Genomic DNA, 18555 nt, shown 5'->3' with positions numbered 1-18555 from the left:
GGGGATTAGTGGAGTTGAGTTCGACTGTGGCGTCGCTGTATCCTACAGGCATCGCGTTCGGCAGTACATCTTCCCCGTGTTTGAAATGAGCATCGCCTGTGTGTTGAGCGTGTTGTGGTTCCGGTTGTGTTCTCTGTGTCCCACACTGAGCTTTCTGGGGGACATAATTGGGTGTTCCACATCTTTCCCTAATTAGTTTCGGAGTGTGTTCATTAGACTTAGCAGATTTAGTTAACTTATGGGTATCTCGCAGTGGCCCAATTCCCCAGAGTACACTGATGTCTGGGTGATAAATCATCTCTGTCTGCCCACTTTAATTAGACTGACTTTTGAAGTGTCATTTTTTGCTCTCAATGTATGTATGGAGGGCTGTGTTTTACTCCTTCATCAATTCGCTTACATAGGTCTTCCTATCTCCTTCAGGCTTAAATACATCACAATTAATTATGTTTACACTCTCTGTTGGGTTTGTAAATGGACTTAAGACTGATGTATTTATCCTCATGATAGATGCTTTAATATTTCAGGGTAAATGCATCTTAAGCCTGAGTTACAGCCTCGATGTGGGGGGAGGAGTCTGGGCAACATCCCTCGGGTTTAACGCATGTTCTCTTCGTCACTTTCTCTCAACCAGCCATGATATTGGAAATTATTCAGCATTAGTGAGCACAGAGCCTGGTAGTCTTGGGGTGTTACTCCCCCAGCAGCTGGGTGTCACATTCAAATGGAAGTAAATTAGCTGTCACTGGGGATAGGCTTGGGAGCTTCTGCTATGCCTCAGAGACTTTCCCCTTTTCACCAGGTCTCTGCTCACTGCCCAGCCAATGTAAGGCAACAAGTCATTATGGCTGCACGAAGTGAAGAGGCAGTGTAATTAGAGTCAAATGACTTTCTTTATCTCAGGATGAATTGCCACTATAGAAATGTACATAATAAATCCCAGCACTTGGGGTATAGCAGTGTGAAATCAACCGGTGATTACAGTATGGCTGAGAGGAATCTACAGGATCTAAAGGATTAGTTACTCTACTTCTCCAAGAGCCGACCATTGCCCCCTCATTACTGACTGGCCAGTGTTAACTGTGGGGATGGCTGGGACTCATTACCAGCACTAAAGCCAGAGGGACAGGGCTGATTGGCACAGTCTCCAGCCTGTTTAGGTCTCACCTGTACCTAGACAACACTAGTGCACTGTAGTTGAATTTGTCTCTTAACTGCAATGCTGCAATTAGTTTGTTCCCTTTGAAATCCTGCCTTTCTTGTTTTTGTAATTAAAATAGAAACATTTTTTAAACTTGACATTAAGAACTCATTTACAGTACACCAAAACTGCGACGCAATACAGGAAATGACCTGACTTCGCTCTCTAATTTGACAGAAACAGTCTTACAGTTAAACACACACATAGCTAATTAGAGTGCAACATTTACAGAACAAGCAGCTGGGAATCTGCAAACTGAAAGTCAACAATCATTAGGAAGAAGGTGGAGACATTACAAGCCTTTAGTGACCTCCAGTGGTCAATCAGAGTAACACAGGTGGTGATTATCAGTTTATTATTATTATTATTATTATTATTAACAATAAAACAATACTGAGCGAGAGGATGAATCTTGACATAACCAGGATGGCACTGTGTATACTTTGTATTTACAGTACTTACACACAGTACAAACACATCTATCTTGACTCCTGTTCACAGTACAGCACCGCTACAGTGGACCACACAATAAGTCAATGATAGATAAAGATTTTTAAAAAAGGATCAATATGATGCCAACACACACAAGCATAAATAAGTCACTGAAAGTACCAGCATACTGTACAAAATGTTAATTTGTATCATTTTCTTTATCAACTGTGTAGTGTTTCAGACAATAAATATTAACAGATGCACTGAAAACATCTGGTGCAACAGGGACAACAGCTCTGTACATCTGAGGCCAATCTAACAGTGCCAAACTATCATTCTGCTGCTATAAATCAGCAAACTCTTATTTGCACTAATAATAACAATAGGTTTTTTGAAAAATATATTTCTGCATTCATTTCACTGCAGCCCCCGATTCTCATTTTATGTTTAACATAAATATCCAAGGCCATTAATTGATCAAGAATTGATCAAACACATTCTGTTATATCATGTGCTAAAATACTGCGCTCCTTCATGCATGTTTTATTTTTGCCTACATAATTTAGCAGGAAACTCCACCCCAACTGCAACCACTCTTGAGGGTTCATCAGATTCTGTGAGTAATGCTCAATGTGATTTGTATTCTTCTGTAAATCTGGACAGAAAAGGGCTCCTACCTCTCCATCCTTAAATATAGCACTAGAAATTGTCATACGCAGTATATCTCTATTAAAGGTCCAGTGTGTAATAATTGGCAGGGTTTATCGGCAAATCTGAATATACTACCCATGAATATATTTGTCTAAGTGTATAATCGCTATAAAATAAAATTTGTTTGGTTTTTGTAGCTTTATAATTATTCTTTTATATATACAGTATATATAGCAAGGGTCTTACTTTAGAGAGTGTCGCCATCTTGTGCCGCCATGTTTGTACGGCAGCCCGAACAGAAAATCCAGCCAGCCAGAGAGCACGTTTCAAGAGTTTCTCATTCATACACCAACGAAGAAGAAGGCAGAAGGAAAGAAGAAGGAGTAGGAAACAGCAGACACATCATAAAATGTTTTGTAACCTCATCGCTCCATGCCCCTGAAATACTCCCGCTTGTCCCAGTTGTGGTAAACAGAGTTTTTTTGTCCTCGGAGGCCACCGTCACTTTGCTGACGGGAGGGGTGAGTGCGAGCGAGCGAGTGAGCGCTGCTCTAGAATCTGAACGCTAGATATCACGGTTTTCGGGGCGGTGCGTGGTGCAGTGGTTAAGACGGCCGCCCCATGTAGAGGCTACAGTCCTCAACGCAGGCGTCCCCGGTTCGAGTCCCGTGTCGGGCAGACCTTTCATTCCCCCTCTCTCTGCCTCCCCCTTTCCTGTCTATCTCTACTGTGTGCTATCAAATAAAGGCAAAAACGCCCAAAATATACTTAAAAGATATTATGGTTTTCTCCCTATTTTACACACTGGACCTTTAATATCAAATTGGTTACCTGTAATAACTGCATTGTGTATTGTAGTTTCCATACACACCTTAAAATGTCTTTAATCTCATTAGTGGTATCATACTGATTGGCTGTCTAACATTATGGCATTAAAACCTCTACATGTGCATTGTTTCCCACTTGATACCATGTGATGCCAACTTTATCTGGGTCTCATTATACTGATAAATTATCGCATGCCGCCATATGGTGGCAGCAGCAGCCTCCCTGGAGAAGGTGTAGTATACTGTACATACAAGTCTAAGACGAGGAGTCCTCGTCCACGTGGTGGAGAGCTTGTCTCTTTAGCAGTGTCCTTAGTATCTCCACCTCCCGTTCTGTCTCCCTCAGCCTCCTACGTAGTGTCTCATTGTGTTTCTGCAGCCTCTGGTTATCCTGGGAAAGACACAGAGATATTTATGACACATCTGTGGTGCATCAAGCACTGTAGTAGTTCCAGGGGAATATAAAACGTTGCCCTGACACTCACTGATTCCAAAGATTCATACGTGGGTTTACTCTCCTCCTCTGGTTCTTTAGGCTTATGCACAACAGAAGTTCTGTTTTCCCACTTGACACAGTATCGGTGTTTCCTCTGGGGCACCGGGCTGGGACACGAGGTGAGGGTAGGCGTGGTAGGGACGAGCAGAGACGGCTGGGAGCGGCTGGCGTCAGGAGATGCAGGGGACAGCTGGGGCCCCTCTGTCTGCGTGCCACTGTGGACTCTCTGTGGCCTCGAGTGGGAGGTGATTGGGGAGTCCGGGCTCCAGTCTCTGCTGTCCTCCGCTGGGTAAGGGAAAGGACATTCCTCTGAACCTGGAGAGAGGGACATCATCAGAAATGATTTTAATGCAACAAAGAGTGGCTTATTGGCTGCAATGTTCTGGACTTTGATAACAGTCATGTTTTAAGTGAGAATTAATCACCATATCTGAGGAATCAGTGACCACAAACCAAAGTGACACAGTTCAGTATAATCACAATAGAAGGTCATGAGGGTTTGTTTAGAGAAGGGCCCCCGTGTCTTAATGCGTCAATTCATAATACGTAAAACTGAAAGTGCCTCTGATCCGAAGATAGTAACTTTCTGGTAGGTAGTGGGTGCCTCACTATTACTGTAAGTGAAACAGAGTCTAATGACAGCTGGAGGGAAATTACCCAGACCCTGTGCTCTACACTTGTTTTCTTTCAGCTTCTGCAAACTAACATTAAATGATGTGAATTGTATCCTTATTATCACCTTTACTGTTTTGCCAGGCAACGGTTAGATTTCTTAGTTACACCACAAACAGCATGACAAGTAGAACAATTCTCGGCCACCAGATGGCACATATAACATAGAATAAGGGATTATTTCCATGTTAGATGCATGTTATGGTCTGCTTTTTTATTTGTTGTGACTGTGATGAATGGTGCTGTGTGTATGTGTGTTAATTGTTTTGTTTTTTTGGTTATTAACGGGACTGTTATTGCTCCAAATGACCTCAACCCACCCTCTGATGTTCCCATGGTGACAGGCGTGGAGCCGGGTGTGGGACTGTCAGTGGCGCTGGTCACTTTGGCATTCTTCTTGCACTCGAACGCCACCTGGTCCTTGCAGAGCTTGTGGCAGTTCATCCCGCAATCTGAGCGAGCCAAAAGAACGAACCACATGTCAGAACAGGAACTGGCCTCAAACTAAGTAACGACGAGCACAACTCTGTTCTGCAAATGCAAACCGTCAGACCTTTGCATGCTCACCGTCATGCAAACAAATACTTCTCAGATCGTTTGAAGGACGGGGGAGGGGGAAAAACTGCGGTTCTGAGTGCAGACTTTTTTTTTTTTTTTTCATGTGTTGCAAGGTTCAGCTCGCAATATGCAACACAGAAAACCACAGTACACCTTCCAAAGATAGCTTCACTTTACCTGCTCCCCACAAGACACTGTGTGCACCTCTCCTCAGTAGAGAATAGCACGGTACTCACAGTTGGCCAAAGATAGACTCGCTAAAATCGCACAACATAGAGTGCAATAATTACCTCTGCACCTGTAGCCCTGCTTGATGACACCCCACAGCTGTGAAGGAGAATACGGAGAAAAAAACAGGTCCTCACATTACTGTGTATGAACAAGCGAAAGCAAGACTTATACTTTGGGTCTTGCTTGATATCGATCGACTATTTGTAGACACTGACACAGCAGTAAAACAGTTTCTGTGTTTCATCATACACCCTTAACCTTGAGTGTGTTGACTTACAAAGCCTGAGCAGTTGTCACAGAAGGTGGGCTTCATGTAAGTGGTCTCCTGGAAGTTGTGGACGAACCCAAGCCCCAGTTTGGAGCAGATGACACTGGCCCGCATGAAATAGTTTGTGATCTCATCCCTGCTGACGAGGCCCTCCCTGCACATACACATACACATACACAGTGTAAGGTAATAGAGGAACTAGATATAAATGATATGGTTTTAATAGGAACTAAACATTTTCATGACTGACATTTTCAGATTTTAACTTCCCATTTTAATATTTGATACACCCTACACTGTGTGCCATTTTGTAACAGTGTTAAAGTGAAACTGTGATAATAGTGAGTGTTGTGGTTTTGTTGTCAGGTCTTGTGTGTGAGGCATCACATGTGCCTGTCTGGATTTGGAGTTAATCATACGCCACTGGGTGTGCGTGAGAATTAAAGGAGTGAATATTTAGCGGTGGGGGTTATGGTTAGGTCTGCAGCTATTTTATGTTTCCTGTTGCTAACACTCCTCACTACAAATACAACTTTTGCTTCCTCTCCACTGAAGTCACACATGAGCTCTGTGACATGTCAAACACTCACTTCTCTTTGTCCATGACACAGAAGGAAAAGGGAAAGCTAGCAGCAATTTTCTCAAAGTCCTCTTGAGAAATAAAGCCGTTCTCGTCGTGATCGTAGTTCTTGAACACGGACTGTGAAAAGACAGGAGGCAAAAAACCCATTGTTGCGCGACTGTTAGTGAACAATAGCCGCAAGAGGAGGCTGTCAAAATGGCAGCATGCAGAAAGAATGGCTCAAATTAATAATTGCTGTTGCGTAACAGTTTTTTTTTTTTTTTTTTTTTACTGAACAGCTACGTGTAGGCTAGGCTAGACTTTAAAACGGAAGCACTCACATCCACCATTCTCTGAACGTGTTTGCTGATGGTTCGGGGGTCAGGTTTGGGAGCCACTCCTGGTGCCCAGTCAACAACCACTGGAGGTCTAGAGGGGGTGGCTGGCTGATAAAAAATTATAATAATAATATGATATAATAATAATGTTGAAAACAAGGCAAATAAATGTTTTTTTTCTTCTGAAAATGTGTTGAGGCCAGCTGTTAAACAGGTGTTCATTTCAACCATCTGCTTCCATCACTCACAGGTGCTTTACAGTTCTTGGGTTCCCTGGCGTACGAAAGTTCGTAGATCTCATCCTCGGTGTAGTAAAGGTCCAAGGACAGCTGTGTGGGGGGAGAGGGAACACATGTCAGCACATGACTTGTAAACAGGGAGAGAGAGAGCTCTCTGTATCTCTGGATTTCTCCTTGAAACGTGTTTTGATGAGGGCAAATCTAGGCCACAGGCTAACTATTATCTCTTCATGGGCATTCTGGCGTTCAAGCGCCGCACTCACAGATAGCACAACAATACATCAATCTCAACTCACTCTCATTCACACTCAGTTTGTCACCCACACACTCATAGATCATAGATTCTCATCACACCCACACAAGCGTGGACAATCCACATGCTCTAACATGCTCATTTGCATTTCTGCTTGCGTTCAGTACAATGCAGTGAATCACATGAAGCCTCATGACAGTTTAAAAAAAAAGGAAAAGAAAAAGACTACCGTCAACAGATGGACCAAGTCTTTGTTTGCTTCCAGCTTGGGTGGGATCTGCTGGAGCTGGATCAGCTCATTGATGTGGCCGTAAAGTGTATGGAGCTTCTGGACATTGACCTTGTTGTCCTCAACATAGTCCGACATGGCCTCGTTGACTGAAATCAGGTCTTTTAGGTGGACGCCCAGGATGGGGATTTTAAAACCCGTACACTTGTATGCTTGTCTGTAGTTGTCATAGTTTCTGCATGAGGACAGCAAGTCTGTCATCTCGTTCAGTACCTGGAGAGTGAATTGTATTTGTTTTTGTTGATTGATGAATTCATGAATTCATATGATGTATTTGGAGTCTGTGGTCAGGGATTTGTTTTTATTGTCCTTTACCTTGGTGACCTCACTGGGTACATGTGAGGTGGTGTCTTTCAGTCTGGAGATGGAGCTGTGACAGAGGCCTCCTACCACCGCCATTAGTGTGTTGTAGTTGTGCATAAGACGCAGACTCTGGTGGAAGCACACGCAAAGAACACACGCATTAGTCCGGGCCACGCGCGCACACAAACACACACATAAACATGCACATTTTCACTTGCTCCAGGTGAGCCTGCTTATGTAACTCACAACACTGCCGTTATATAAGCCACTTATATTGTTGGCTTTTCTTACTGCACTCTGATATCTCACTCTTTTTTGGAAGTGCTTTTACCTCTTCTTTCAGTTCTATAATTTGTGCTGTCACTGGAGCATTATGGTGTGAAATTTGTTCCCACACCCGTGGGTTTTTGAGGTTCACTGCAGACTGGTGCATTAGTGTTACAGTGCAAGAGGTCCTCCTGAGAACAAGCCTGCCTAACGGCTCCCCTGTAGCCGGCGCATCACTTCTCAGCAGGCTGCATGCAACTCCCATTGAAGTGGTTTTTAACTAGCAAGGTCTGATCAGCAGCTACACTCACAAGTCAGCTATCTCTTTTCCACTTCTACGATCTCCCCAGTGTGTAAGTGTGCTCTACCAGATGACTTTATTAGCTTGTATTCAGGTAATATCTCTCTATTGGTGAAATCTTTAGACATGCTAAAAGCCTGCAGCAGAGCTCTTGAGAATCATTACAAGCTCTCTGTGAATATGCATTATGCAACTGCCAATTATGTGGCATCTATAGTGCAGCTCATAGTGTGGCAAGATAAGAGTGTCATTAGTAAGATAAGATGTGTGAACATTATCATGTAGATGCAAGTAAAGACAAAGGTGTCAGAAATCGTATGAGTCGTAATGGGGGGGCTGGTTTAACCACTACCTGAGCCACGTGGATAAACTTGGTGAAAACCTCAGCTCTCAGCTGAGCAGTCGGCCGGCTCAGCACCATCAGCTGAACCCACTGGGAGATCCCATTACACAGGGCGATGGAACGCTCCATCACAGGAATGTCCTTCATGCAGCAGTTGGAAATGTAATTCTGATAGTCTACAAACTGGCAGAGAGAGAGAAAGAGAGAAGGAGAGAAAGAGAGAGGGGAGCATTAACCACAGCACGGAAACTACAAGGCATTTACCGTGGGGAGGAAATACCAGAGGAAGCATGTGCAATACAAAAAAAATCATCAAATGATTTGTGCAAATGATAACTGATGTATCTCTGGATGCTTTTGTTTTGGAGTTGACATGAATGTGTATACTCACTGATATCCTGCAAAAAGATTTAAACTCCAGGTAGGTGAGATGCTCAGCCAACTCAATGGGCTCCAGATGATCAAAAAGAAGAGAAACCTTCCTCTTTTTACTGCTGTTAGCTTTGATCTTCTGGCTGGCCTTCCAAGACCACTCCCGTTCATTTCTAAACACAACACGGCAGCATTACATGACAATATTTACAATAAGGGAAATTAAAATGCCAGTCTCTGTTGTGGATATCAGCACCGATTTAGTCAGACAAAAAAGTCAGAGAGAAATTATTAGCAAAAATGAATTTAAATGACTTTCAAGCAAAATGTCAAAAGTTCAGTGTTTAACTTTTCTTATTTTCACCAAAGTGAAGTTGCTGATTTTTATGGTGCCTCTGTGAAAAACTGATAAAGTGAATGTTTTTGAGTTCTACTGGTCTGACCAAATAAGACATTTAAAAATGTCACCATGGAAATTTTCAGTTTTCTGACATTTTACAGATCAAATGGTCGGATGCTTGAATTAAAAATTAATGAGCAGACTGAGAAGTGCAGTAAACTGCTGCTCCAGTCTGAACATTTTGCCTCGACACAGTGTAGTCGAGTGTGACATATGGCAACACTTGTACGTGAAGACATATATGCAGTATATACATGCACTGTATAGGTGACAAAAGCAAACATTTGATCTCTAAAGCCTCAGAGTTAAACAGTTCACAGTTCAAAGTCTGGATTCTTGATTCGTGACTGATTTACGTACTACTTTCCATGACTGAACAAACAACTGAGAGTCGTGAAGGCCAAGTGTCTCAGTTGCCAGCTGGTGAGAGTTTAACACTTACATCCATTTGGTCTCGAGGAGAGAGCAAAGATGCTCCTGTCCGTGCTCCCTGATCAGCTCCCGGAACTGGTCCAGGTTGTCTGACAAGCTGTGGTGCAACCGGAACATCATCCAGAATTCCTGGATCCAGTGCCTGGAGGTCCGAGATGAAACCACACGTGACTTATAATACGAAACACGCAGTTAATGGTCGACTCTGAAACACGTCGGTATGTTAGACTGACCTGATGAGGTAGCATATCCTCTGGCACTCTACTGGCTGCTCGTTGTCCAGCGCCGTTTTAAATGTGAGGGCTTTGGTTAAGGAAACTGACAGTTGTTGTTGATGATGATGATAATAAGGATTATTTCATCATTAAAAACCTAAAGCCACAATTCAGGTTCGGCCACATTTTCCAAGGGTGGAACTATCTCACCAGTTAATCTGCTGATCTCCGACTCTGCTCGCAACAGGTGTGTTATGAGTAAATAATGAAGATATGGCTGATCAGGCTGCAGAGTGTCTTCCCTACAACAACTCATTAATAAGAAGTACAGCAACTCAACTAAAAGGCAAACACGAGTGACATTTGGAGATGTGGGAGGAGGCAGCCGCATGAGGCAAAACCCCGATGAGCATCACAGAATGAATCACTGTGGCATACAGGAGCAACTGAATAACAGAGTGTAAAAAGAAAATTCATAATCAATGTCTGCTATTGTGTAGAACAACTGTTCATTAATGTTCATTGTTTGCTGGCAGGACTCGAAAGATATTATAATCAATCAGTCGTCTTCCCATCGGGTCATAATTCATAGCTGTTGCTGTTGCTCTGCCGTCACAGTGACCACAAAAACACCGTCCTGTGGGTTTATATACAATTTACACATGTGTTTCCTTCTTATATGAAGCAGCTTTTAAAAATAGCCCAACGCTATGGTTCTCTATTGGCAGAAATCAGCTTTAAGTGTCGCACATAAAAAGGCTAATTGCGTCATGGGAGCAGAAGAACGGCCCACGCAATCCCAAGGCCAGACTGTGATGATGAAGGCTGTTAATGGCCCCAGTGTCTCTTCCCTGATCCTAACCCACACACTGAATTTATTTGATGTATCCTTTTGGGTCTTCAGCTCAGAGTGAGAGGGTTAAAAATAGCAGAGGGGCCATTCGGCGTCTCACGCTCTGACGTTGGTTCGGCCTCTTTAAGCAATAGAGGGTCTATGTTTATATATAGTTGAAGAGGTCTTGTATGAGAAAGAGGCAGAGGTAATTAACACCTGAAACCCCAAGGCTGCTCGTCCGGCCAGTAAGCTCCTCTGAGAGGCTTTGTGACGCCACTGCTTTTTTTTTTTTTTCCTGAATGGAAGCGTAGATTACAGACCCTCCACTCAAGTCACACTGCAAGAAAAAAATGTGTGAAGTGGGGGGGAAATGAAAGAGACAGAATCAAACATTCTGAAAGAGACCAAACACAATGATGACAGGCTTCCTGTTATTGAGAGCATTGGATACAGGTAGAAGGGAAAGTTACACAGTGAAGCTAGAAATGGTTAAATGGGAGAGACATTAGACGTGTAGCTACAGCAACTGGCAGCAGGAGTAAACATGAACTGCCACTCGCCTATCAGATACTGCACTGACAGCTACAGGCGGCATTGTAAGCCAAGTACAAGCATGATTGCCCGTTGCTGTTGACGACCAAAACGAGAGCAGCACACAGAGAGAGCCGGTGGTCTGATCCCATGTTGCATTTGGTGCTCAAACCAGGCCAGTGGCACTGTTTGAATCGTCTGGCTGTGTTGTTGTTGTTGTGATGATGGCGGCTTGTTGAAGGATATAGAGAGACGAGTCTGTCCAGCAGGTCACTGGAGGAGATGAGGGAGCGGTGCATGGTCAGGGTGATGTTCAACAAGTGGCTGCTCCCACATACACAACCCTCCGAGTCTGCAAGACAAAATGCACATGCGATTATGATCAAAGTAACAACAGTGACAGAGACCTCATCAATAAGAGGTCTTCAGCTATGAAATAAAAACATACGGCCTCAGACGAAGATAGAGCACCTTTCTGAAAGTTTCTCAACCATATCTAGCATATATACAAGACACGTCGCTGATGCCACCGTGGTTATGTGATCATTTTGGGTCAGCCACAAGGCCTCTTTCAAGGATGCAACAGTCTAGTTGTTCAGTGTGTCTTTGTGTTTCACTCAATGCACTGACCTGACCTTCTTTTTTCATAATAGGAGAAGGGTAGGGAATTGAATTTTTGTTTTGTCTCCTTTTCTATTACAGTTTTTCTGAATTGCTAAAACATTAAAATTCCATTGGCTGAACCTCTTTATTTAAGCAATTTGAAGCAACTGCAAACACATTTTCACTCAAACACACTGTACTAGTGATGCACTCATGATGTATAATGGTTAACATATAAAGACTCATATATATATAGCCATTACAGTTCAAGTGACTAAGAAAACCGAGTACAAAGGTGTGGACTGGGCTTTGTTTACATAGTGATGTACTTCTCATTTATCTTCGTCCTTTTTGCTTGTTGTCACACTCGGGTTTTAGTGTTTGTAAGCTGTGAATCCAAAGTTTCATTACCTTACCGTCCTCAGAGTAAGTCATACACGTACAGTATATCCTGCAGATGTTTTCCCTTATTTCACTTGATCAAATGTAAATTAATTTTTTAAGACTGTCCATTTCTTTTTGGGGGAGCAAATTTACAAAATCAGCAGGGGATCAAACACTTATTTTCCCCACTGTATATAATTATATACTATGTAGTGTGTAATGAAGGCTCAGGGCATTTATTAGTTTTCATTGCCTTGTATATCATCTGAATATAAAGCTTGATTTTGAGTTTTGGTGAAACTGACTATTGAGTTTTGTGTTTACAGTTTTGAGAAACGCATAAAAGGTTTTCAGAAATGTGTTTTAGTAATAGTGAAAAACTGTATACGAATGATACGCACCTTTGGCTTATGTCCAATAATTCAAGTCATATTGACATATTCAAATGTTAGGAATGAAAATGAAAATAATACATCATATTTAAAAAATGACTGGTTGTTTGTCACCTTGGTGATGAGTAGGTTCATTTTTAACTTAAAGCAAAATTAACAAAAAATATGACAGTTTCTGTTCATGACACTTAAATACATTTTTACTTAGGTTGGATATACAGGATGAATTGGAAAAAATGCTGCTCGATTAATATCATGATAATTAGTAGGTGTCTCACTAATCAGTAAACAACATGCCCATCGTTGTCTTAATTTGGATAAAAACAAAAAGACACACTGATATAATACAGAGACTGCATTATGTAAACAAACCATTAAGATGAGGACAAATAGAGACAGAAACAACTTTATAAAACTCTAGTGTATCAATGAAAACGCCAATATTGATCGTTCCATCTGTCAATGGAGAACACAGAGTGCAGTGTAACACTGACACACACTAACATACTGTCCACAGACCCCGTCCCTGAATCTCTTCCTCATCCCCCGTCTGTGTGAACCTCTGCGGCTTGCATGTCTCACTACCTTTGTCGCTTCCTTTCTCCTTACATATATCGCTTCCTCTCTTTGTGACCAGTTCACCTCTCCTTCTCCTTCTTGTCTGACTCGACGTCACAGCTGACATGTTTAGACCCACACAGAGAGCAGGGAAACTTTCTTTTCAAGCATTAAGCCGACGTGTGTAAAAAAAAAAAAAAAAAAACAATTCCATAACATCACAATACCAGTTCTGACCTATAATTGCACAAAATGCATTTACCAGCCCACTTAAGTGAACCAACACACCACTTATCCTCTGTGAAACTTCAGACCGCTGTGACTCGCAGTGAATTAGTGGTTGACATAAAGAGGAAGACATCTAATCCTGCCTCTGAGAATATTATTTATACACCATTTGAAGAGAATAAACACATTGTGCTGAACATTTGAGGAACTGTTGTGAATTGTCGAGCTGAGTTTCCCTTTAAGCATGTGCAGAGTCTTGACACTATCAAGGACATCAGGCGTCTGAGGGCCTGCTTTTAAATCGCATCACCTTGGAAATACCTCAGACGCCATGGCAACATGTTTTCAAATCTTTGTACCTGTAAGCAACTCACCACTCCAGCTGCAGCTGACTAATCCAGCCTTCATATCCTGCACAGGGTGTGTTTCTGTTTGTAAGACACAGCCGCTAACAGCTAAATCCAGTGACCTCACAAAGAGACAAGTGAAACAATTCATATGACAACATGTGGTGAGGTATCAAAGCTTATGCAGTTCCTGTATATATAAAAGCAATACAGAACCGTCGATTTGTCCATTTTCAGTGTGCTTCAGCTCACAATCCCCTTAAACTCAGGTGTGAATCAGCCAAACTCACAACTGCAGCAAATGCACGACAGGAAGTCATGACTCCCCATCAGGTAAACAATTGCTCCATCCTTTTTTTTCACAACTTTCCAACCACTAACCCTCCCCATGCAGGGTTAATTGCAGCAGGAAATCCCCTCTGGAGTGTGTGTTAGTGACTGGAAAAATCAGGAAAGCTGCTGCCCGCTACACTGGAACTGTACGATACTATAAAGCGATAAACAGTGCCGAGGGCACACAGAGCCTGGTCTGCTTTTAAGGTTATCTTAGACATTCATCAGCCGCACGCAGGTTTGGTGTGGCTCATGAATGTTTCCTTGTTTTGACAGAGGCTATCAGGCTGGATGGTCCCTTTGTTTTAGAGGAATCCAAGTTAGATGCAGGATGATGGTTATCGCTCCGCAAAATTCTCCATAATAATCAGGACCACGATAACTTTATGCATAACACTGTTTGTATTCATAGTTTAGAGAAGCGTTTCCCAACCACACTTTGGCAACTCTCAGAAATACAACAAAGACAGTGGAGTAGCACACAAAGCCATTAATTAAAACTGAAATGACTGATTTTTATATACAGTATATACTTGAATACCACATACCACACATGACTAAGAGTGTACAAGAAGCTAAACTAGAAAAGCAGCTGATGTGGGTCAATGGTTGAAACAAGACTGATAAAAAAAATGCATAAATGGTTGAACTAAATGGATGACTTATTAAAGTCAGCACCTAGCAGCAAATACCTAGCTGAAACAGAACAAAGTGGCAACAAATCGTGTAAAGCAGGAGAACTAGTTCACTTAATGCAACAGACCAACACTTTAAATAATTATTAAAATTATTGGATAAACAGTTGAAACATTGTAGTAAGAAAACAAACTTAAGAAAAACATATTGTATCATCCATTATTATATTAACCTAAATCCAGTGGTTTTTACTGTTCATTAATTCAAATGAACACATCGCATTTGGAAAATGACAGGGGGCGTTGGGGAAGGCACGCTTGAGTTTATCTGGGGCTAAATACATCTGATAACAAAGGCGGGAAACCACAGCTGAGGGCAAAGCATCTTGATTTAAAATCTGTTTGATGCTTTACATATTTTATACATGATAACTAATAAAAATTACAAATAAATTGATTTTTTAACAAAAATAAGAACTATGTATGAATTAAGGTCCACCCTGGGCATGATCAGAACGTGCAGTGGAGCCTGGTGCAGTGTGGTCCAGAGGGACTGATGATGTCAACAGCTATTGATCCACACCTCATAGTGCTCCGCGTTTCAAAGGCTGGTCAGCATCTGAGGACCACTGCTCAGGGAGTTGACCTTTCAGCTCAGCCAGGCTTGAAGCTGCCATCAGGTAATCCTTCAAATAGCTCTTACGTGCACCCTCACATTTGAAAAAGGTGGCACGACTCGTACAGACCTCAGGGGGGTTCGCCTGTGATGTGGGCCAGGAGGAGCACGGCTGAGCTCCATTTGATCAGGAGAAGCCATTCAAGGAAAGCCCCAGCCATATATAACACACTGTACAGATAATATCTTCAGCATGTGCGTATGAATCTAATATTTTTGCATAGTGAGGCCGAGATTACTTTTATTAAAGGGAGCGTTCGCAGCACTGAATGTTGTTGTGTTGTGGAGTTCCTTAACTCTTCTCCTGATTAATCCTGTTCCCTTCATGAATCTGAAACGAGCAGCAGGCTGTCATTACTGCCCGCTTCTGCCTCTCTACAGTACAGATAAATGTCATTATGGGATGTCATTTTATGTGCAGCCCATTGTAACACCTCTCCATTGCTCTTGCTCCATTTGTGTAACCAGGCAACGGCAATTTGAAAGCTCGTCTCTTCACAGACGCAATCACCATAACTCTGAGAGCACTCCAGACAACTTGATGAAGCCAATGATCTTTGCTTGATTGATCCAGCTACAGCCTCCTCAATCACTGCTGTGCTTTTTCCATTAAGAAAAAAAGCTCAATTAATCCTGCATCCAGTTCAATATTAATACTAATAGACTAATTGACAAATATAGTGCAGAAACTTCAACAATCCACAAAGACTGAATATTTTACAATCACACAAAGCCAAATCACAATATCAGACACTGACAAGCGTCAATGAAAGTGAATTTATCTTCAAATTATAAAATCCACCATTAAACAAAAACAAATGCAGCTGAATTTGTAAGAGATTCCATTTTACTTTCAAATGCACAACACCTCCCTTTTCGAGACCTGCCCAAACTTGTAAGAGATTTGCAGCCAAAACAAGTAGAATGAAAACAAGAGACTACGACATGTGATCACACACACAGCACAGTTTCCAGTGTCTAGGCTCCCAAATCTTATTGTATCTCAATGACAGAGACAAGGACTCCAGAACAGCTTAAATCTACTCAGCACTAGCACGTACGTCTCTGCTCCTGCTGTGTACTCTCAACAGCTGTATTGTCACTGCCAAGGCCGGTCAGCGTGGACTTACCGAAGCACTGCACACAGGCCTGGATGAGCTCCTCCCAGCTCGCCCCCTTGGTGAGGTGTCCCAGGGACATCATGGATTTACCCATGGCGGTCTGGGCCGGGCTGGGCCTGTGGAACCGGTGAGGACGGCCTGGAGGAGAAACTCTAGACCTGGAGCTGCATCTTGGAGTCACTCTACTTGAGAAACAAGAGAGAGGAGGAGGGAGGAGGGAGGAGGGAGAGGAGGAGGTGGAGGAGGGCTGGTTGTAAGGAGGGTTGGTGAGCAAGTGTGTTTCTCTGCTTGTGTATGGGTGTATGCATGAGTGTGTGCATTTGTATCTCAAACCTTATCAAACCACGGATTATAACACATGAAATGATTTGCCTTACTGTAAGAGGAGGGAATAAATTACAGCTATTGTTTGAATTCAAGACGCCCCCCCCCCCTCCACACACACATACATACACACACCCTGAGAATTTGCTATTCATTGTTCTCATTTCCTCCCTTTTAACTTAGGGAAATACCGGTTGATTGCGGACATCCAGTTGAAACTGTTGGGTGAGCGGTAATCAAGGAGGAATTTGCTTTAAAGCGTAACGCAGCGTCAGTGTAGGAGGTCAGAAAGTAAGCAGCTGGGGTTAAACACCTGTGGCACATCTGTGCGTAAAATACTTTTTTTTTTTAAATCGCACTTTCTACCTGCAAATGAAGACACCCATTTCTAGATAGCACACATCACCATAAAACAACAACCCTGACACTGGACATGATCAATTTTTTTTTGCTATTGGAGTGCACTGCACACATTTCCCATAAGAACCACACCTGCAACTCTACAGCAAAGGAAAAGAAAATAACAGATGTTTTGTACTTACGCATCGTCTTTTCCCTTCTCTTCCGACGGTACACTTTCGTTTTGGTTGTTTTCTTTTGATTGGCATCCCATGGCGAGGTACTGGGCGACGAGCGGCTGTACTAGGCTGTCCATCTGTGTCCTCCTCGCTGGGAGCATTTCATCGCTCTGCTCGGCTCAGTGCGCCTCCGCGGTCTCAGCAGCATTGTGCTGACTCGTCAATGAACATTACACAATTAAGATTCACCCAGCTCGTGCGCGAGTGGGCGGCAGTGCTGTTGTCGGGGCTTGTCACTCAAACACACACACATGCACACACACATACAAAGTGGGATCTGCGCTTCACCAGTCGTCACTACTTGAAAAGTCGTTATCTTGCAGTTGTTGTTGTTGTTGTTGTTTTAAAATACTTAGCTTTATTCAGAGAAGTATTTCTCTATGAGGGAGGAATGGAATAAGAAGCAGTTAACAGGCCTACACTTTACTATCACTCATTTGAAACTGTAATTTTGAAAATATTCAAATTTCAACCCCCACACTTACATCCATCAAATCTTCATATTAAAAAAAAAATCATTACATTCACTCAAAAGCAGAACCCAGAGTACATTCTGATTAAATGTCTACAAATCTGTGAGATGATGTGATCCCTCTAAAACTTTTTTTTTTTTGTCTTTTTGTTTGTGCAGTCCTGCTGAACAGGAAAGGGTGGCCCTTCCTCTACAGATAACAGGGGCCGTAGGTTCCATTATGGCTCATATTGTATGAGGGATAACATTATTGTGCCAAACTGAAGGTGGTCCAGGGAAGATGTTTCCTGAAGTCTGTCAACCGCTTAAAGAAGTCTGCCCAGACTTATCACATTCATTCGGGTGGAGGACTGAGCTCTGCGATAAAGTCTGTGTAAAATATAGATATAGGTTATATAGGACCATAAACCAATGAAAAACACGATTTTGGAATTTCGGTCATATGTAAATCTGTAGATCACTCTCAGACAGCAGACTTGAATAAAATGAAACAAAAACCATTTTTGTCACATGTGAGCACCTTAATTCTTAAGTTGAATATTTCCCCCTCCCACCTTTCTACAAGAAGTGCTCCTCACTTCTCACTTTTATATAAATATAGATCATGTGAACCCCCTAACAATGACAGAAGTTAATCAGCTTCTCGTTTAGGTAAAAATGAAAGCACCTCTGAAGCTTTGTGTTTGACCTAAACTGGACCTAAGCTCAGGAGGAGCAACACATCATTGGACGAGAATATCAGGTGTGTAGCCTACAGTCTGCGATGATGTCTGAGACAGTTCTGTGCCTCCTGCACCCCAAAGCGTCCACTCTCTGATGAGGTCCCTCCATGTGTACAGTTCACAGACAAACAGAGGTCTGAATCCATGCGTCTCCACAGGGAGAATG

The 18555-nt window shown here is 42.5% G+C and overlaps 1 protein-coding gene across 1 annotated transcript; it reads right to left on the bottom strand.

The window, feature by feature from the left end:
• Nucleotides 1–1617: 1617 nt before the first annotated feature.
• Nucleotides 1618–17308, bottom strand: LOC311005363 (RAS guanyl-releasing protein 1-like). Its single transcript, XM_083997747.1, has 17 exons — nt 17160–17308; nt 16303–16478; nt 11263–11368; nt 9669–9731; nt 9446–9577; nt 8623–8776; nt 8241–8414; nt 7333–7449; nt 6958–7230; nt 6485–6565; nt 6240–6344; nt 5927–6036; nt 5346–5490; nt 5128–5164; nt 4600–4731; nt 3597–3922; nt 1618–3502 (listed from the first exon to the last, which is right to left on the bottom strand). Exons 1-17 carry the CDS (start codon nt 17294–17296, stop codon nt 3368–3370), a joined length of 2403 nt encoding a protein of 800 aa, XP_083853873.1. The 5' UTR covers nt 17297–17308; the 3' UTR covers nt 1618–3367.
• Between the last annotated feature and the right edge of the window lie 1247 nt (nt 17309–18555).

The sequence above is a fragment of the Trachurus trachurus genome (genome assembly GCF_905171665.1).
Source record: "Trachurus trachurus genome assembly, chromosome: 22".
Taxonomy (NCBI): domain Eukaryota; kingdom Metazoa; phylum Chordata; class Actinopteri; order Carangiformes; family Carangidae; genus Trachurus; species Trachurus trachurus.
The sequence above is the reverse complement of the archived record's forward strand: the minus strand, read 5'-3'. Positions and strand labels throughout refer to the sequence as shown.